Here is a 19,440-nt window from a genome sequence, read left to right as displayed (position 1 = left end):
TCACAGAGAGCAAGAGGCGCTTGTGAGGGACTGCTAGTTCAGGGACTAGAAAGCAGATCATGTTTTGTTCATCTGGCTTTATTCTTCAGGATGCCTTTGATGTATTGGCTGAAAATTATGAGTTTAGAGAAAATGAAAGCTCCTGTCTGACATTTATGAGAGCAGCTTCTGTTCTTAAATCTCTGCCATTCACAATCATCAGTATGAAGGACATAGAAGGAATTCCCTGCCTGGAGGACAAAGCGAAGTGTGTCATAGAGGTAAGGGTGAAATGTGATTTGTCCCACCTCCTAATAGGTATGTGGTGGCGGGGAGAGAGAGAGAGTGAGTGAGAGAGAGAGAGAGAGAGAGATGCAGTTAATACACTTTCCTGTCAATTATGTAGATATGGTATTCACGACTTATCTTTCTTTCTCTCTCTCTCTGTATATATAAGATATAGATAGATAGATGTATATTATATATATGAGATAGATTATAATATACACGCATATATATGTATAATCCATACCCCAATATTATCACAGCTGGAGCTATGTGGGTCCAGCTATTGGAAAAAGAACCCTCTCATATTATTATTAATCATGGTGCAAGACTCAAGTGACCTAAAAGCTCAACAGAAGGAAATGGTCTGACTTCAAACACAGGCTGTGTGAAGGACCTCAGTTTCTCCCAGGGGATGTCACCCTCCAGAATGGTGGTGGGTGTGATGGCAGTGGAGCCGGTCCTGCATCCCTACCTGGGCGTTCCAAGAAGAGAGCCAAGGATGGGTGTTTATTTATTTAATAATGTTTAAGGATTCCCCAGCAAGGCAAGCTGGTCATCCAGGAGTAAGTTTCAGTATAGTTAAGTGCAAGGTAAATTATTCTAGAAAATTAATCCCAACTCTATTTGGAGAAGGGTGGGTGGCTCTGAGCTAGACATTGTAAGGGCTGGAACTTGGATTGGCTTTTCAATGGGTCCAAAACTGACCTGCTCAGATGAAAAGTCCTCTTGTTTCAGCTAGTTCATATCCATTGAAAAGAAAATTATCGCAAATATTTAGACATACTTTACTCAGTGAATATTTTGGTTAGGTGTTCTGTAGATTTGCACACTAATCATTCTGTAACTTTGTCCCTGAGGGTTGTAATGACCTGGGATTTTCAAGATTACAGGGAAATGTCTTGTTTTCTCCAGATCAGCTGGGGAAACAGCCTGTATGCAATGGATGTACATTCATGAAAAATCAAGCTACTGGTTCCATGAATTTGAGCATCACAGACTATGATTGTTAAACATGACTAATTTAAAATATTTTTCAACTGTCCACGCAGGAAATTATTGAAGATGGAGAAAGTTCTGAAGTTAAAACTGTGTTAAATGATGAACGGTATCAGTCCTTCAAAGTAAGTGATTTTACGTATACTTACTGAAAATCGTTTTTCAGTTCATCTGTTACTCATTCTAGGTGGTTGTTTTAGTCAGCATGAGCTGCCATAACAAAATACTGTAGACTGTGTGGCTTAAACAACAAACACTTTTCTCCCAGTTCTGGAGGCTGGAAGTCTGAGATCAGGTGTCAGCAGGCGGGGTTCTGGTGAGAGCTCTCTTCCTGGCTTGCAGACAGCTGTCTTCTAAATGTGTCCTCACATGGCAGTGAGGGCTGAGTAAGCTCTCTGGTGTCTCTTATCCGGGCACTAATCCCCTCATGAGGGCCCCACCCTTATAACCTCATCTAAAACTAATCACCTCCGAAAGGCCCCATACCCAAATACCATCACATTGGGGGCCAGGGCTTCAACATCTGAACTTGAGGGGGACACAGTTCAGTCCATAGCAGTGGTCTAGGAAGCAGAGTGCTAAATGAATATGGGTGCTCCAGCTTATTGCCATGCTGTGGTGAGGTTCAAATTACCTTACCCACCAGGAGTCTGTCACTTGTGGATACAAATATGGTGACACTAGCACCATGGGACAAAACGACCCTGCTCTTAAAGAGTAAAAGTATGCTGGAAAGCTCCTCGCTGCATCCTTGTCTACTTTGAAGCCGGGTATGTTACCTCCCCATTTTCTCTACCTTAGAGTTGAAGGCAGCAGCGACTGCTACCAATCACTTCAGTTGCACAGGCCTAAAAGGTGATCGTGGGCAGGAGCCCAGGCTTGGAGTACAGACAGACTGGGTTTGAATCTGGGCTCTACACTTACCAGCAGTGTGATGGTAGACAATTTCTACAACCTACATGCGCCTCCTCTTTAAATTGTGAGGGTAAATATGCAGAGCATGAGTGTGTGTAGGAGACCCTTGGTAAAGGGCGTGCCCAACAAGGATAAGTGTTGTCGCTCATTGACAGCATGGGCAATCCCACAATCAAAGCCCTATGCAGATGCCAGAACCTGCATCCTCACTTCTGTTTCATTTAGTACAACCACATGCCAGGAAAGGACCCTTCTGAAACAAAAACGTCTCTAAAAAACTACCATCACCCACCTGCTTGTCGTATTCTGGAGAAACTGGGTCAGAGATTTTCTTACACTTTTTCTTAATCGCTTGACTTGAAAAGATTCACTTCATTATCATAATGATTATTTTAGAAACTAAAAGTATGCCTTTCTCTCCATTTCAGCTCTTTACTTCTGTGTTTGGAGTGGGATTGAAGACGTCTGAGAAATGGTTCAGAATGGGTTTCAGAACTCTGAGTAAGATAAGGTCGGACAAAACCCTGAAATTCACAAAAATGCAGAAAGCAGGTAAATTGTGTCTCCTAAAAACCTCACGTTGTTGCCATGGGCCAGCCAGGTTGTGGTAGAGGTCTGTCTGTGGTACTTCAACTCCAGTCTCAGGGAACCAGCTCACTTGTTTGGCCTCTTTTCATACTATGGTTAAAAGCTCAAGCTTTTGGCATCAGTCAGATCTGGATCCAAATCCTGGCTCCAGCATTTCCCAGTTGTGTGATCTTGAGCAAGTTAGTTAAAATCTTTAAGCCTAAATTACCTCATCTATAAGAGGGAGGTAACATTGGCACCTCAGTGGGGAATAAATGAGATACACAGGCAAAGCCCTTAGCACCAGGCCTGGCACAGAGCCTGTCCCTTTATCCAGATGTCAAACCAGCTTGTGCAGTTGATCTGGTTCTTACTGAACTGACTCTTCCAGACATTTGGGTCCTTGCTGTCTCCCTGGGTGAGAAGCGTGAGTGAGGAGTCAAGGGCAGAGAGTCGACATGGAGGATTGGGGAGTAAAGAATACTTCAACAAACTAGAGCTGTTGCCTGGCACAAATGGGACCTGCTTTGGAAATTGTAAAACACTAGGGCATAGAAGGGAAATGGTGGAAATCTAGACACAGGGTTGATCTACCCAACCAAGACCTGTTAACCTGAGAAGACTGTCTTGAGTCAGGCATCTGAAAACCTGGAGGGGCCTCCCAGAGGTTGAAGGTGGCTTGGTCACTTCCGTTTAAGCAGGGTCCCAGTATATTTTTTTAAATGAAGATATGCCAATACAGGGTCAAAAAATTGTATGTGTTTTAAACATTCACTTTTTTTTTTTTAAAGATTGGCACCTGAGCTAACATCTGTTGCCAATATTTTTTTTTCTTTTTCCTTCTTCTCCCCAAAGCCCCACAGTACATAGTTGTAGGTCCTTCTAGTTGTGCTATGTGGGACACCACCTCAGCATGGCTTGATGAGCAATGCTAGGTCTGTGCCCAGCATCCGAACCGGTGAAACCCTAGGCCACCAAAGTGGAGCGTGTGAACTTAACCACTCAGCCATGGGGCCAGCCCCTAAACATTCACTTTTAACATGTAATATAATTGTGATTTGAAAAAGAGTCATGGCCACAGTGTCCTGAGCACTATGGCTTCTGAGTTACAGAGAATGATGAATTCATCAGCATTTTTAATGATATGAAAGTAAGGGAATCTTCTACAAGAAGAGATCAGAAAGAAAAAGAAAATGGCTATCTTTTGTTTAAATAATGAAAAGAAAGCAGCAGTGGGAGAGGAATTAAGTCAAATCCCTTGGTGGGTCACACCAATGCTACTACAGAAGACACCTACCTATCTTTCATAAGGTTGCTAACCTATGAAGGATTGCTGATAAGCTTCATAAGATGCCACAGAAGAAATAAAAGAGTTTAAGAGAAAAAGACCCCATGCTTATATCCTGGGCTCCTGAAATTGCACATTTAATAAACGTCATTTACACCAGTTCTAGAGACGCCATTATAAAGAAATTTACATAAGTATTAAACACAAGTAGTGTTTAACTTTTTTAATAACTATTTTAAGTAGTTTAATAAGTATTAAACACAAGGCTTGGAATGATATTAAGGACTCTCAACACTTAGAGAGAAATTGGGAGGCAATGCAGTGTTTCATGGAGATGAAAACCCTTATCAAATGACACCAAATGTGCTCAGGATCTAAGTAGCTTCCAATTTCCCAGCTTGGTAGACTGGATTTTCCTCTTCCTATTGAACTCTTCCACCCCAGCGAATAAAGTAGTTATTATCCATTTAACCAATCAGTGATTTCCATCAGACTCTTTAATGCTCTTGTTTTATGTAGAACTGAAGGAATGCCTTCCTATTATACTTATACCTAAAAAAAAAACAAACCAAAACAAACAAAGAACTCCTGGGTATATGCATCCCTTGTAACAGCACTACAATGAATGGAATTGTCAATGGGAATAGTTTCGAATACTGCAAAGGATAAGCTAATTAATTGCATTCGTTTGAAGTATGATCCACGGGTCAGATGGAAAACCTGATTCAATTTTACTATAAGGGCACTTGGTTTTAGTCTTAGTCTTATGACTTAGACTGTCTTTAGACTCAGTCTTCCTACGTCTTGAGGATTCACCTCCTGTACTGGCCTTGAAAAGTCAACGTCTAAAATACAGCAGAATGTATATAACACTATGCAGTGTAATAAGTTTCTTGCGATAAGTTAACCTCCCACCATACCAAAAAGGAAAGCCAATTAAGTTGCTTTCACGGGTGTCAACAAATTATCAAAGCCTCTCCAAGTTCATTCCTCGTATCGGCACATGTTCTTAAATTGTTAATCACGACTTTTGGTTTATGTACACCCTGAATAAGCACAGGAGTTTTACAGTACCAAGTGTGTTGTACTTTGAATATCAGTCAAGATGACAATTTTTGTATCAAAAAAGAGTCTAAATGAGCATAGCTTTTTATTTTTTTCACCTTAGTAAATTATTTAACTTTATTAAATTGACTTTTTTATTGTGGTAAGAACATTTAATATGAGATCTATTCTCTTAACAATTTTTTTTCCCATTGGTAACATAATTTGTTTGTCCATTTCCTGTGATGAACACTTATTTCCAGTTTTTGACTATCATGATAAAAAAAAGGTGCTACGCACATTCTTGTACCTGTGGATATATGTCCTCATTTCTCTTGTGCATATAGCTAGGAGTGAAATTTCTGGGTCAGAGGATAAACAGCTATTTATTTAGCTCTAGTAAATACTGCCCAATGGTTTTCTAAAGTGGTTGAAGCAATTTACACTCCCGGTAGCACTGTATGGGATTTTCAGTTGTTCCACAACCTCACCAACACTTGCTGTTGTCAGTCTTTTCAATTTTGTCCATTCTAGTGGGTGAACAGTGTGATCTTATTTAGTTTTAGTTTGCATTTCTCTGATGACCGTTTCAAGTACTTTTTGGCCATTTCCTCTTCTAAGAGGTGCCTGTTCATGTCTTTTTTCCCTTTTAGAAGTAGATTGTTTGTCTTTTACTTATTGATTTGTAGGAGTTACTTTATGATCTGGATGTAAGTCCTTTGTCAGATATATGAAAAGCAAATATCTTCTCCCAGTCTGTAGATTGCTTCTTCATTTGTTTAATGATGTCCTTTGATGAGCATTAGTTCTTATATTTAATAAAGTTCAAATTGTTAATCTTCTCATTGTACTTAGTGTTTTGTGTGTTCAGTTTCAGAGATATTTGCTTACGCCCAAGATCATGAAGATATTTTCCTCTTTTCCTTTGAAGCCTGATTCTTTTTAACTTGTGCATTGAGGTCTATGATCCACGTCACATTCCTTAACAAATTCTTAAGTACACAGTAGAGTACTGTTAAGGATAGACGCAATGATGTACAGCAGATCTCTAGAATTTACTCATCCTGCATAACTGAAACTTTGTACACTGAACAAAAGCTCCCCTGAAGCATTGCTTTTTCGATTAAACTCGCCACACACAAAAGTGGCCGCATAGCAATTAAAAAAAAAAAGTGGCTTTTTACAAAAAAAAAAGAAAAAAATTTTAGGATTGATATAAAAAACAATAGTGTTCCACAAGCAGTGTGGTTTGGTGTTAGGCACAGTTTATAGAATTTATCGAAGTTTCATAAACAGCCAAAGTAAAACCAATGAATCATAGAAGTAGTAATTAGTAGAAATTTATTGTGCACACACCAAAAAGTTTGCAAACCAGGAGTACTCCAACCAAAACATGTGGTGAGGCTCAGGGGTATATTGTAAGGCAGCTTATAGAGTGAGAAAGTAGGCACTGTTTATTCTTCACAGCGATTGGTTATAATATTAGAATTTTCAGTGGTTACTCATATCAACCTTGGGAAACAGTTTTGCTTATGATTTCCAGAGGCAAAAGCAAGAGATGACCCAGGTCAAGTTAGCCTTGCAAAATAAGCTAAATTAAGCTTTGTTTGTATGACTAAACTGGTTTTGTCTGCTTAGGGAATTTTCAAGGCTGGTCTCCTTTTGTTGTTTTTCTAACAACGTATTAGTTTGAACAACATCTCTTGGTCCTGCCAACACGTTTCTGCAACTGTCGCTATTTAGAGATAATATGGGAAGTTCGAATTTGAGAATTTTGTGACTATGATGTTCAAGCCAAATGGCCTCCCTGCCTTCTCCCTCCCATGATCCTGGAGGCGAGAAATAAGGATTAATAGATTTGCTCCATGTCTTTCCAGAGGGCTAGTGATGGGTGAAACTGCAAGAAGTAGACTTAAGTTCATCAAAATAACAAATTTTTGATGCCTCTCCCTTTTTTGGTGAATACAATTAAGATCTACTCTCTTACCAAATTTCAAGTATACCACACAGTATTATTGACTATAGTCACTGTGCTGTGCATTAGACCTCCAGAACTTATTCATCCTGCGTATCTGAAACTTTGTACCGTTTAACCAGTCTCTCCATTTTCCCCACCTCCAACCCTTTGTAATTACTATTCTCTCTCTGCCTCTAAGAGTTAGACTTTTTCAGATTCCACGAGTAAGTGAGATCACGCAATATTTGCCTTTCTGTGCCTGATATATTTCACTTAGCATAATGTCCTCCAGTTCATCCATGTTGTTGCAAATGACAAGATTTACTTCTTTTTAAAGGCTGAATAATATTCCATTGTATGTTAATTAGCTTGATTTTGGTAATCATTTCACAATGTCTACCTATATCAAAACGTCATGTTGGGGGCCGGCTCCGTGGCCGAGTGGTTAAGTTCATGCGCTCCGCTGCGGCTGACCAGGGTTCGGATCCTGGGCGCGGACATGGCACCGCTCATCAGGCTACGTTGAGGTGGCGTCCCGCATCCCACAACTAGAAAGACCTGCAACTAAGATATACAACTGTGTACAGGAGGGTTTAGGAAGATAAAGCAGGGAAAAAAATAAAAAGATTGGCAACAGTTGTTAGCTCAGGTGCCAATCTTTATTTAAAAAAAAATCATGTTGTACACTTTAAATATATACAATTTTTATTTGTCAATTATACCTCAATAAAGCTGAGAGAAGAAAAGATAGAGCTGCCCAAACAGACTTTACAGTTAGGAAATGGGCTGCCTCTGGAGGCGTTATTCTCATTATTAGAAAGATTCAAGCGGCCTTTGAATGACTCCCTCTTGGCAATCCTAGCTAAGACAGCAGTGCCGTATATTGAAGGACAGATGTCCCTCAGGCTCTATGAATCTCCCCTGCACCCCTGCTCCCCTCCTCTGCAAATTTTCATCCCAATTCTTGGAGATAAGGCTCCCACCTCCTTTACTCCTCCACTCTATGCTTCCCTCCATAGCTCTGTGGGGATAACCAAGTTACGAAAACAGCTCTTCATCACAACGACTCTCTCTGAGTTCTCATTTATTCGTGGTGGCCAGACAAGGAAGCAACAAGCCAAACCACCAAAGACATTTTCTATCTCACCTCAGACACAAATCTACCTTCTTCGTCTTCTCAACTTTAATTTTTTAATGCATCCATCACCTTCCAACCCTAAATCTTCCCATCCCAAATCTTCACGCATTATCTTTTTAAAATAATAGGGCATAGCTTATTGATCAAGAGGGCTGGTTCTTCAACAGGAAGTCAGATTTGAACAGCTTGGTTCCCAGAGGGATATGAAATATTGTCTCCTTCTTAGTCAGGAAATTGTAAGCCTCTCAGTCAGAAAGCACAGAGCCATTGTTAACCTAAAAAATTCACAACCAAGAGAACACAGATTACTCCATCACATGCGAGGTGTCGCTCTCTCCATTGACCTGTCCAATGGCCTCTCAGGATTCCTCTATTATGAAGACCTCGTCAGCTGTGTGACCAGACCAGAAGCAGAGGCGGTCAGCGTGCTGGTTAAAGAGGCCGTTTGGGCGTTTCTGCCTGATGCCTTCGTCACCATGACGGGAGGATTCCGGAGGTAAATAATGAGGGCTTTTCGTGCCTCTCCTGCTCTATCACTGTCAGTGGCTCCCTGTTTTTAGAAGTTCAGTCTTCCGAATGTGGCACAAAAGGCCTTCAGGGATTTGGCACCGGTGTCTCTCTGCAGCCTTCGCCTCCTGGACCTCATGTTTCACTCCAACAACTCCAAATAGCTTATCATTCTCTGCACACATGGAGCTGTTTCTTGCCTCTGTGACTTTGCTCAATCGGACCCTTGTGCTTGGACTGGCTTTCCTCAAATTGTCACCTGGCTGACTTACCCTTTAAGACTCAGTTCAGATGCCACCTCCTCCAGAAAGTCTTCCTTGACTCCCTCTTCCCTGTGCTGGGCTAGGCACCCCGACTCAGTGCTCCCTGGACAGCTACCAAGTAGCTTGTTTGTATGCATGCTTTCCCCACTAAGTTTTTAGAGCTTGGTGCTGGTGAGAACCAGTGGACCGGTTAAGTCAATAAATGAATGAACTCTTCACAGAGATGTGTGCAATTGTTGGATATTGAAGTCTCCATCTCAGAAAGAGATTCCTCCCCCCGCCCCCAACTCTCCCTGTGGCCCTCTTACCTGTCGGCTGTTGACTGTTCTGCCAAGCCAGGTTTGAGGTGAGGGAGAAAGTGGGGAGAGAGGATCGAATCTAAGAAAATGCCCTTAATCTATGTCATAATTCCAAGAGCCTGATCTAGATTATGCGGATATAGTTCTTGGTTTGCTTGTTGTCATGCTGTGTGTGTGTGTGTGTGTGTGAGTGAGTGTATAGAAGAAATAATCTTCTTCGTCACCTTTTAACCGCACATACATGACCATATACCTACTATGTATGATTTTTAATTTTTCTATGTCATCAATTTACTTTGCAATAAGTAGAGTTGTGCAACCAAGGATATTTTGCTTAAAAAAAAAAATCATGAGCATTTTGTGTTGCAAACTTTAGGCCCAGGGCATAGAAACAAAAGTGACTTTTAAAAATCGAGAGCTAAAAAACTAATTGGTTTCCATTTTACACTATTTTTTTTAACAGGGGTAAGAAGATTGGGCACGATGTAGATTTTTTAATTACCAGTCCAGGATCAACAGAGGAAGAAGAGCAAGAACTTTTATCTAAAGTGATAAACTTATGGGAAAGGAAGGTAAGAAGAAAGATCAAAAGTAAATGTTTGGATGCTCAAGCATTATATTAATACTGTTGAATTTTATATGCTATTTACCTTGTGTAATGACCATCTAATTGATTCTCAATTGTTTGCAACACAATTGTTGCTTACACAATGCCACAAGGCATGCAATGAGACGTACCTGCTTTGGGTCCCAGAGTCCATGTTATGATGTTGTTTATATACACTTGTCCTATTATCAAAGGGGCCAAGAGTGGTGATGTCTTTGTATGGGACATGCAGAGGCATTAAAGCCCTAAATAAAATGAAAAGCATGTGCTGTGAAGACCTGGGAGGTGTGAGCCGGGGCGGAGCAAGCTTAGGGGTGGGGCAGGGCTGCAAAGACTGGGATAAGATCAGTCTAAGAGGTGTCCCTGGTGCCTTGAACTCTATGCTGGTCAATAACACCTTGACTTTGTGCTGAGATGGGAAGAATAAAACTAATTAGGGCAACCTGTGCCCAGCAGAGGTCAGGGCTCAGAAGCCCCCACCCTTTGAGGAGATCAGACTTGCCACAGGCTACCTATTGTCCAGTGGAGGAAGCTAAGAATGACCCTGCAGCCAAAGCCACCTACAATGCTCCGACTCCTGCCCAACTCTAGTGAGAGCTTCACTTCCCAAAGAGACCAGAGGGACCTACCCCTGGAGGCCCCAAGGGCTGAGAAGACGGGGGCTGGTGCTTTTCTGGCATAGCTTCATCTTTCCTGTGTGATCTAGCATCTGCTGGATGTGGACCAAGCTCCCTGATATGCTAGAGAGAGAAGACCTGAGATAAAGTGAGAATAAGAAACACATAACCCTGGAGCCAGGAGCACCAGAAGTGAAGACCCAGCTTTGGAACCAGATCCAAATTCACCCGTGAGGCCCACTCTGTCCCTCTCAGGAGAGTGGACCAAAGGCAGCCAGGAGCCCTGAGACAGAATATAATAGGCCAAGCCAGGGAAAGGCAGGATGAGCAAGAGTCAGCTACACCTGGGCTGGCCCCACGGCTCTGCTCAAGCAGGGAAGGCAAAAGATTTCATGGATAGACAGCAAAAGTCATGGACCCTGCTGGCTGAGGCCAGGGTGGAGGGGCGGGCTGCCTGGCTCCCCACCCTGGGGCTCCTGCAAGCGTGGACCTTTTGACCCTGGTTTATAGGCACCACCCTCCCCATGCTCTGAGACTATCCCAGTCCAAGATGAGGATGGAGTGGGGACAGGGTGACAAGGAGCCTTCTTTCCATTAGTCTTTCCTCAGTTTTGAGGCAGTCACACTGCTGGCCCCAAGCAAAGAGATGGGTAGGCACCGGGGGAGGTTGCCATTAAGCACGTGGGTTTTAGATTTGGCATTTTAAAAGCACAACCCTGCTATTTAATGGCTGTGTGACTTGGGACACTTAATCTTTCCAAGCTTCTCTTTCCTCATCTGTAAAACAGGGATAGCAAGCCTCTCTCATTTCGTTAACGGGGCGGAGTAACTGAGAGAATTAGACAAAGCACTTGGCAGGGCCTGAGAAATGGCAAATGCCTAATAAATAGGGGCTATTATCATGATCTCTCATGCACAATTACTTATTGAACTCTGCTGGAGACCAGGCCCTGAGCCAGGGGAGGGGCCCCGGGAGGGAGCAGGTGCAGCTGCTCCCCTTCACTTGCTGACAGACGTGACCTCGGGGAGGAGACGCTGTGGGGCGGTTGGGTGTCCCAGCTCAGCTGACACCGGCACCCCCGGGCCTGCCCCCAACACCTCGGTTGTGAAATCAGCACACGAGTTCTTCATGTTGGACTTCCACTTCTACTTGATCCCTGCCATTCTTACCAAAACCTGCACTTTCTGGATTATAAAGATTATATACAACACACGGGTAAATACATCTAATGTTTTAAAACCCTGGGGAGCATAATGAACAGCTAATGCACATGTGTGTGAACTGCCCATCAGACGAATCCAAACATGATCTTTGTAGGAGACCCTTGGTCAGGGATGGGAGAAAGGGAGGGAAGAGCTTGGAAAGGTGGATTTTGGGGGAGGTCGCCATCCCAAAGACTCCCTCAGCCCGAGTTCTCAGTGGCCACCAGCCCTTCGCCGTAAGAGGGGCGGGCTAACAGAGCATGGTTTGGGTTCATGCTTGGTACAGGGCCCCCAAGTGTTCCACGTGGCCACATCCCCAGTTCATGGAAGCGCCAAGAGACTGAAGTATTGACAATCATTAGAGGGTAAAGAATACACTCACTTTGAGAAAGAGATTTGACTGAATAGGGTACTCGGTCTTCTGAGAAGAGGTTGGAGGGAGTTGAAACCAAAGGGCAGATGGAGCCTGGCTCTCAAATACAGGAGGTCCTCATACTCCAGCCTTGCAACCCTCCCTACTCGGCTGGGAGCACCTGAGACTAAGTGTCAGGTGATGGAGCCTCTCTCTTTGTGAGAGGGAAGCTGAGAGCTGAGCACCTCTCTCCTGCCCCTTGTCATTTACCCCGAGAGCCAGCTGCTCCATCCTCGGGAGGGAGGGAGGAAGGAGCAGGGAATGCCTCCCTCCTTGTCAGGGGTCCCTCAGTGGCTCACCTTCCTAATCCCTTCCTGGGGGAGGCACTGAAAGGCTGCGGTCTGTCTTTGAGGACAGCGCAAGGAAAAGTATCCCCTGCTCAAAGCTGTGAGTGCAATTGAAACAACGTCTCTTGGAGCACTGCAGAAGAAGTGCAAAACATTTCCAATAACAATAATAAACTGAGCCAGTCGTGCTCAAAGAGTGGTCCCTGGACCAGCAGCATCAGCGTCACCTGGGAATGTGTTAGACATGCAAATTCTCACCCCCCTCCCCATCACTCTGGGGACAGGGCCCTGCAAACTGTGCTGTAACAAGTATTCCAAATGCTTCTCATGGTACAATTCGAGACCAACTGACCTAAAGAATACATGATAACAAATCACACACCCTAACAGCTATGACTGAATTATTTTGAGGTTATTTTGTCTTTAGTTGCCACTCAGATTTAGCAGTTAATTGCACATTTCTGCCTCTTCCTACCCCACGTCTGCCCTGTGTATAAGGAATTCCCACCAAGCAGATACGTTGGAGGATGGCAACTTACTGGACATATCTTACAATCACCTGTTAACTTTCTGACTAGGCAACAGCTAGATGAAACTCACTTTATCTCAGTCTCCAAGGCAGGCAGAGGAACAATCTCAAATTGCCCCCTAGAAAATGGCAAGTCGTCCCCAAAGTGAGGCTGAGCCTACAGCCACAGTGCTTCGAGCCAGGTAAACCTGGTCATCAGTATAATATAATATGGAGGAATGCTGAGTCAAAGCAGCCACATAGAAACAGCACAGCTTTTATTCATGGTCGGTTTGTCCTTAAAGAGGTGAGTCAAGTTGCTGATCCGCCTTGTGATCAGAAATTGGGGGGTGGATTCTCTGGCAGCTTTGCCATGAAGTAGCCTTGGCTGGGCCTCTCTAATGGCTAAATCCCTCTGTTGCAGGGGACAATACACCCTCTCTTTAGCTTTCTCTCCTGGTGTTGCCAGGTGGGCTCACAGTACAAGGACAAAATACACTCCCGCTCTGCTCGAATCTGCAATGCCTTTGTTAAGAGCGTTCATTAAGAGCCTGGTATAAAATCTTGGACCTTGTCCACTGCGGACTCTTCCTGACATCTTTCTGTTTGTTTTCAGGAATTACTTTTATACTACGACCTCGTGGAGTCGACATTTGAAAAGTCCAAGTTGCCTAGCAGGAAAGTGGATGCTTTAGACCATTTTCAAAAATGCTTCCTGATTTTAAAATTGCACCATCAGCGAGTGGACAGTGGCAAGTCCAGCCAGCAGGAAGGGAAGACCTGGAAGGCCATCCGTGTGGACCTGGTCGTGTGCCCCTATGAGAACCACGCCTTCGCCCTGCTGGGCTGGACCGGCTCCCGAGTAAGCGCTACCTAGATCTGTAGACAGCATTAGCTTTCCAAAGGACACAGGCTGGGTCAAGGGACAATGGCGGCGGGGGCAGGGTGACAGCGAGGGAGTGGGGCCCAGAAACCTCCACACTGGGGCATTCCCCCTGCACATGGTCAAGAGAGACAGATTAATTTAGAACAGTTATTCTCAACGTGTGGTGCCCTGCCCAGCAGCATCAGCCTTACCCGGGACCAGGTTAGACCTGTGAATTCTCCACTACATCCCAGACCTACTGAATCAGAAACTATGGGGTGGAGCCCAGCAATTTGTGTTTGAAAAGCTCTCCAGGTGATTCAGATACAGCTAAAGTGTGAGACCCACCGAGGTCGAGAAAGCGGCAAGGCAGCCAAGAGCACAGGTTTGGCTCATCCCAGACCTGGTGACAAGCTTTACTCTGCCTCTTACCAGCTGCGTGATCTTGGACAAGTTCCCTATGTCCTTTAAGACTTAGTTTTCCCATCAGGAAAGTGAGGACGATGACCTCAGCTGCTCCCCTGGGTTGCAGAGAGTCGGTGAGATGAAGCTGGCAAAGCCCTCAGCACACACCAGTTACATGAGTGGGCAGTGCTCCCTGAGCGGGGGCTCCCAGCTCTGCTCACGTTATAGTCACAGAGCCGGCGCCCATGATTTGTCTCATTAGCATGCGCTCCACCCTCCAAACTAAGCACCCCACACTGTTTCACCAGTGTCTCAGAGTAGCTGGCTGTTGCTTTGAGTGAAATGAGTCCTTAGAGGGTTTTATATGGATGAATGACATAACATAAATTGTCCTCAACCTAAACATGGATATCTACAAAGATGACAAACACGAATGGCGCCCTCTAGAGTTCTGCAGTGTACAACTTGCACAACTGTATGCAGCAACCTTGGGCCAACCTCCGAAGTCTGTTGTGACCAATGATACAGACCGTATTACGATCACCCCTGCTCGATGTTCACCTTTCTTCATCTGAAACATAAGACAACATCCTCGCCCTGCCTATCTCACAGGGTTGCTGTGAGAAACTAAAGAGGTTTCAAAGCAGAAGGCAGAGGGGTGCAGGGGAAAGAGCCTGAGCTTCCGGACTCAGGAGTCTGAAACCCAGCTCTATCCCTGACTGTGTGGCATCGGGCAGTTACTTAGGGTCTCCAGGCCTCCTTTCTTCATCTGAAAAATGGGGCAGATAACAGCTCCAGCCTCACAGGATTGTAATGAGGATTACAAGAGACAGTGCCTTCATCTTAGCCCAATTTTGAGTCCAATAGTGTACTTAAAACTGTTCTTTTAGAGCTGATGTGAAACTCTCTGACAAGCTGTTAAGTACTAGCAGGAACAGAGCAGATCAGAAAATCAATACAAAGGAAGGAGTCAGCCCAGCGCCTGGCACAGGGTGTGCACTGCGTACGTGTTAACTAGGATTTCTGCCACCACCTTCCTAGCTGGTCTCTGCTTCTGCCCTTGCCCCCTACAGACAACTGGTCCTGTTAAAACATAAGTCAGATCAGGTCTCTCCCCTGTCAAAACCTTGCAGGGCTCCCCACTGAACTCACAGTAAGTGCTGAATGTCGGGTTGGCCCGGTGGCATAGTGGTTAAGTTTACACACTCTGCTTCAGGTGACCCAGGATTCGCAGGTTCACATGCCAGGCTCAGACCTGTATACTGCTCATCAAGCCACGATGTGGCAGCGACCATGTACGAAATAGAGAAAGACTGGCACAGATGTTAGCTTAGTGACAATCTTCCTCAAGCAAAAAGAGGAAGATTGGCACAGATGTTAGCTTAGTGACAATCTTTCTCAGGCAAAAAAGAGGAAGATTGGCAACAGATGTTAGCTCAGGGCCAATCTTCCTCACCAAAAAGATAAAATAAATAAAATCTGGAAGCCTTACAGTGGCCCTAGATGATCTTCCCACCCCCCTTTTCTCTCTGAACTCCTCTCCCACTACTCTCCCCTAAATGGCCAGGCCCGCTGGACCCTAAGGCCTCTGTTCTAGCTGTTCCCGCTGCCTGGCGTGCTCCTCCCCCAGAGTCCACGTGGCTGACTCCTTCACCTCCTTCAGGTCGTTGCTCAAATCCCTCCTCCTCCGTGAGGCCTGCCCTGTACACAGCACTTACCTTTTAACATTCCATATAACTCATGTATTTTGTTATTGTGTCTGGCCTGTGTCCCTGCTCAAATCCAGTCCCCACCGGGCAGACATCTTGTTTCATTCACTGGTATTCCCAGCACCCAGAACTCACCTGGCACAGTAGATGCTCAGTAAATATTATTACTCTCCAAAGGAAAGACATCACAGTTCCCAACAGTCTGTGGGGAAATGCTCCTGAGGTCGGGGCAGGAGTCCAGGAATATGTCTGAGCACACGGAACTGGGGAGCCCAGGACAGCCTCTCGTGGCGCCCCTCAGCGCCGCTTCGCCAGCCTCGTCTGACTCACGGCGTGGGCAGCCGTGGCTCTAAGCGCTGGGGGCCGGGAGGACAGTGGCCCGGGCTCGAAAGGGGGCCGTGCGCTAAGCAACACCCGGCTACTTCCACAGAGCAGCACCCACTGCACCCAGAACCTGCTTCACCCCGTGCTGCCACGACCCTGGCTTCCCCTCGTCCTCACTATAAAGGCCTTCTGGGCTGAAAGTCCGTCTTCCCGCCCAGCCAAGGGGCCACGGGGAAGGGCGGCACCCAGCCTCAGCCAGCTTTCCTGCAACAGGAAAGGGCTCCTCGCCACTAGAGGGCGCAGTGAGCCCACGCTTCCTCCCTCATCCCACGGGGAGAGGACCGCGTTGTGAGATCTGTGCTGCTCTCAGAAAAGGAACCTCAACGACACCTTCATTCATTGTCCTCCTTTTCTAAGGTTTTCCTGTCCTCTATCTAGGGCTTCAGGGTTTGCTCCCTGCACCTCACAACCCACCTCTGATCACGGGAGAAGCTATTCGGGGGCAGGTGGTTCAGACCATCAATTTTACAGAATCATATGAGAGGATGTTAGAGCCACAGGGGACGTCACTCGTGCACTTCCTCCATCCTCCCATTTGATTAACAAGATTCAGAGAGGCTGCGTGACTTGTCGAGAGATGCACAGCCAGATAGGGACAAAATCCAGGCTCAACTCTAGAGCTCCTCACTCCTGATCCTCTTTTACAATAGTGATCAAATTAAAAAAAAAAATTCAACTTATTTATCCAGCATTTACTCTGGACCAGGTATTATTCTGGACACAATCCTCGCAATATCCATTTATGCATTCAACAAACATTTGCCATACTTTTTCTATGTGCCAGGCACTGTTTGAGGAGGGAATATGGTTATGAACGAAACAAATCAGGCTGCTGTTCTCAATTAGCTGCCGTTCTAGTGTGCGCGTGCGAGTGCAGAGCTCTGTCGTCAGAGAGCTTTGTCCTGGGGGAGAAAATCGCTTCAAGAATGTTTACTGGAGAAAGATATTTCCACTATAGGGATTTAGATATCTCTAAGTACATAATCCTGAAGACATTCTAGACTTGATGGTAATTTATTTTCATTCTCTCTTGTCCAGCAGTTTGAGAGAGACCTCCGGCGCTATGCCACGCACGAGCGGAAGATGATACTGGATAATCACGCCTTGTATGACAAGACCAAGGTAGGGTCATCTCCCTGGGACGGGCTGCTTTGATCCTCATCCCCAAGGCTGGCTCCCTGAGCACTCTTCCTGCAGAGCCTCTTAACTAGGAGTTGTTCTGCAAGAGCCTTAGCTGACGCTTGTTGGCCAAGCAGGGGCCACGTGTCCATCCTTGATCCCATTACCGTGGCTCTGATTGGCCAGACTTGGGTCATGTGCCCCTCCTTGGAGGCGGGATCAGCCGCACCTGACCCTCATGAACTAAGAGCAGAGTGGGCGGGTTTCCCAAAGAAAAGTCGAGATGCTGCTGTCAGAAGAGAGGGCTGTGGATGCGGGCAGGAAAGCCTGAGCTGTCGTGTGTGTGTGTGTGTGTGTGTGTGTGTGTGTGTGTGTGTGTGTGTGTGTGTGTGTGTGTGTGTGTGTGTGTGTGTGTGTGTGTGTGTGTGTGTGTGTGTGTGTGTGTGTGTGTGTGTGTGTAGGCAGGTTCGCATAAGACAGTTTAGGAATGCTTTCAGATTAACACATAGGAAATAGTTCACCATCAGCGAGTGCCTCCCACGGCTCAGCACTGCGCTATAGACAAGAAGGGATGCCGGAGAGGTGGCGCTTGGTCTGAAAGAGATGGTGGGATGGGAGCCTGGTGGGGGCGGGGCAGGTGTGGCAGGCCGGGAGAAGCCGTCGCACACAAGTATCCTGTAATCGCCGCCCTCATTCCCCACAGCAGCAGTACTAATTCTGGCTGCACAGTACAGCTTTTAAATAGATTGATGACAGACCTCTCCTGAGATTCTGATTTCCTTGGACTGGAGTATAGCTCAAACTTCGTGGTTTTTGAAAACTCCTTCAGGTGGTTCTTATCAACAACTGTGGTTAAGAACTGCAGACCCAGAGGAGAAATACCAAAAGCCTTTAGCTGAATATATAAGGCTGCATAATTTTACCTTAATTTAAATACATATTTTTGGTTGGGAAAAACATAAAAATTATGGAAGTCAGTTAAAATGACTTTTTATGCTCACAGGCAGGGAATTATGTTTCGGCAATAATTCGTTCTGACAAGACAGTTTTACAAGTAATACTTTCACACTGTCAGCAGAGATGCTTAACAAAAATATCTGAATGCACATATTTCTTGTTATGTTTTCAGAGGATATTTCTCAAAGCAGAAAGTGAAGAAGAAATTTTTGCACATCTGGGATTGGATTACATTGAACCATGGGAAAGAAATGCCTAGAAAAAGTTGTCGACATGTTTTTCTGGTCTTTTTTTTTCAGGTTAAGTAAATTACGCTTCCTATTATAGTGAAAGATGCCTTAGGGAAGCTCGGGATTCTTGAAGTCTTCCTGAACTGCAGATTGCTTCTAGAAATAAGTAGTTTTGGAAACATGTTAAGGCGCCACCTGGTAATGGGTTGTGTTCTAATAGGCCACTTGCTGCTTAGAATTCACAGTGCATTTTCCACAGAAACAATGTAATTGGTAGTTTCTTTCATGGAAGCTCATCAAAGCCCACTTTGCCCACAGTGTAGCTGAAATACTGTATATTTCCAATAAAAATAGGAGGAGACAAGATGTTGGAGTCTGCTTTTTTTTCACTCAAATATAAAATATTCTTAAGCAAAAATGTAACAAAATGAGAGAATAAAGAGTTTAAGATTTATTTTGAGCAGAGAAACAGGTTTCCTTAGAAGATCAGAGATTCTGAAGGGCATTCTGGGTCCCTCTGGAGCTTTTGGAGGAGGGGTGCTGACTCCTGCTGTGCGGTGCTCCTTGCCCGTCCCTGTGGCGGTCTCCCTTGGCATTGCAGCACAAGGCCACGCACAGGATGTATTCCTACTGCTTTCACTCGGAAGGAAGTACAATTTCCTATACCCTCAAAGGAATATCTCCCTTTTTATCCATCTCTGAGTCTCTCTCTGAATCTTAGTGGCCTAGTCCCACTCAGAGTGACGATCTCTCTTGGCCTCTTCATCTTAGGGCACCCAAAGTAAGGGAGGCTGAGGCCACCTCTGGAACTCCCAGGTTCCAGACCCATTCGGACCTCCTGCTTCCTCTGGGAAGGTGTTGTCCCTGTGCCTTGAAGGGGCCGGAAAGCCCATCCG

The 19,440-nt window shown here is 45.1% G+C and overlaps 1 protein-coding gene across 2 annotated transcripts in view; it reads left to right on the top strand.

Moving 5' to 3' along the window:
* The window catches only part of DNTT (DNA nucleotidylexotransferase), a 32,891-nt gene extending 13,981 nt beyond the window's left edge, over positions 1 to 18,910 (top strand). The window contains exons 4-11 of one of the 2 annotated variants that reach the window (XM_001501762.7): positions 90 to 260; positions 1,317 to 1,388; positions 2,607 to 2,730; positions 8,536 to 8,668; positions 9,705 to 9,813; positions 13,492 to 13,737; positions 17,280 to 17,360; positions 18,487 to 18,910. In XM_001501762.7, coding sequence (XP_001501812.3) covers positions 90 to 260; positions 1,317 to 1,388; positions 2,607 to 2,730; positions 8,536 to 8,668; positions 9,705 to 9,813; positions 13,492 to 13,737; positions 17,280 to 17,360; positions 18,487 to 18,573 — 1,023 coding nt within the window. In that variant the 3' untranslated portion in view covers positions 18,574 to 18,910. Of the gene's footprint in view, positions 1 to 89; positions 261 to 1,316; positions 1,389 to 2,606; positions 2,731 to 8,535; positions 8,669 to 9,704; positions 9,814 to 13,491; positions 13,738 to 17,276; positions 17,361 to 18,486 lie in introns of both variants that reach the window. The other variant, XM_005602351.4, reaches the window with a different exon arrangement.
* The last annotated feature ends 530 nt before the right edge of the window (positions 18,911 to 19,440 follow it).

This window comes from Equus caballus, chromosome 1 (assembly GCF_041296265.1).
Source record: "Equus caballus isolate H_3958 breed thoroughbred chromosome 1, TB-T2T, whole genome shotgun sequence".
In the NCBI taxonomy this organism is placed as follows: Eukaryota; Metazoa; Chordata; class Mammalia; order Perissodactyla; family Equidae; genus Equus; species Equus caballus.
Note: the sequence above shows the minus strand (reverse complement) of the source record. Positions and strands in the feature narration are given on the sequence as shown.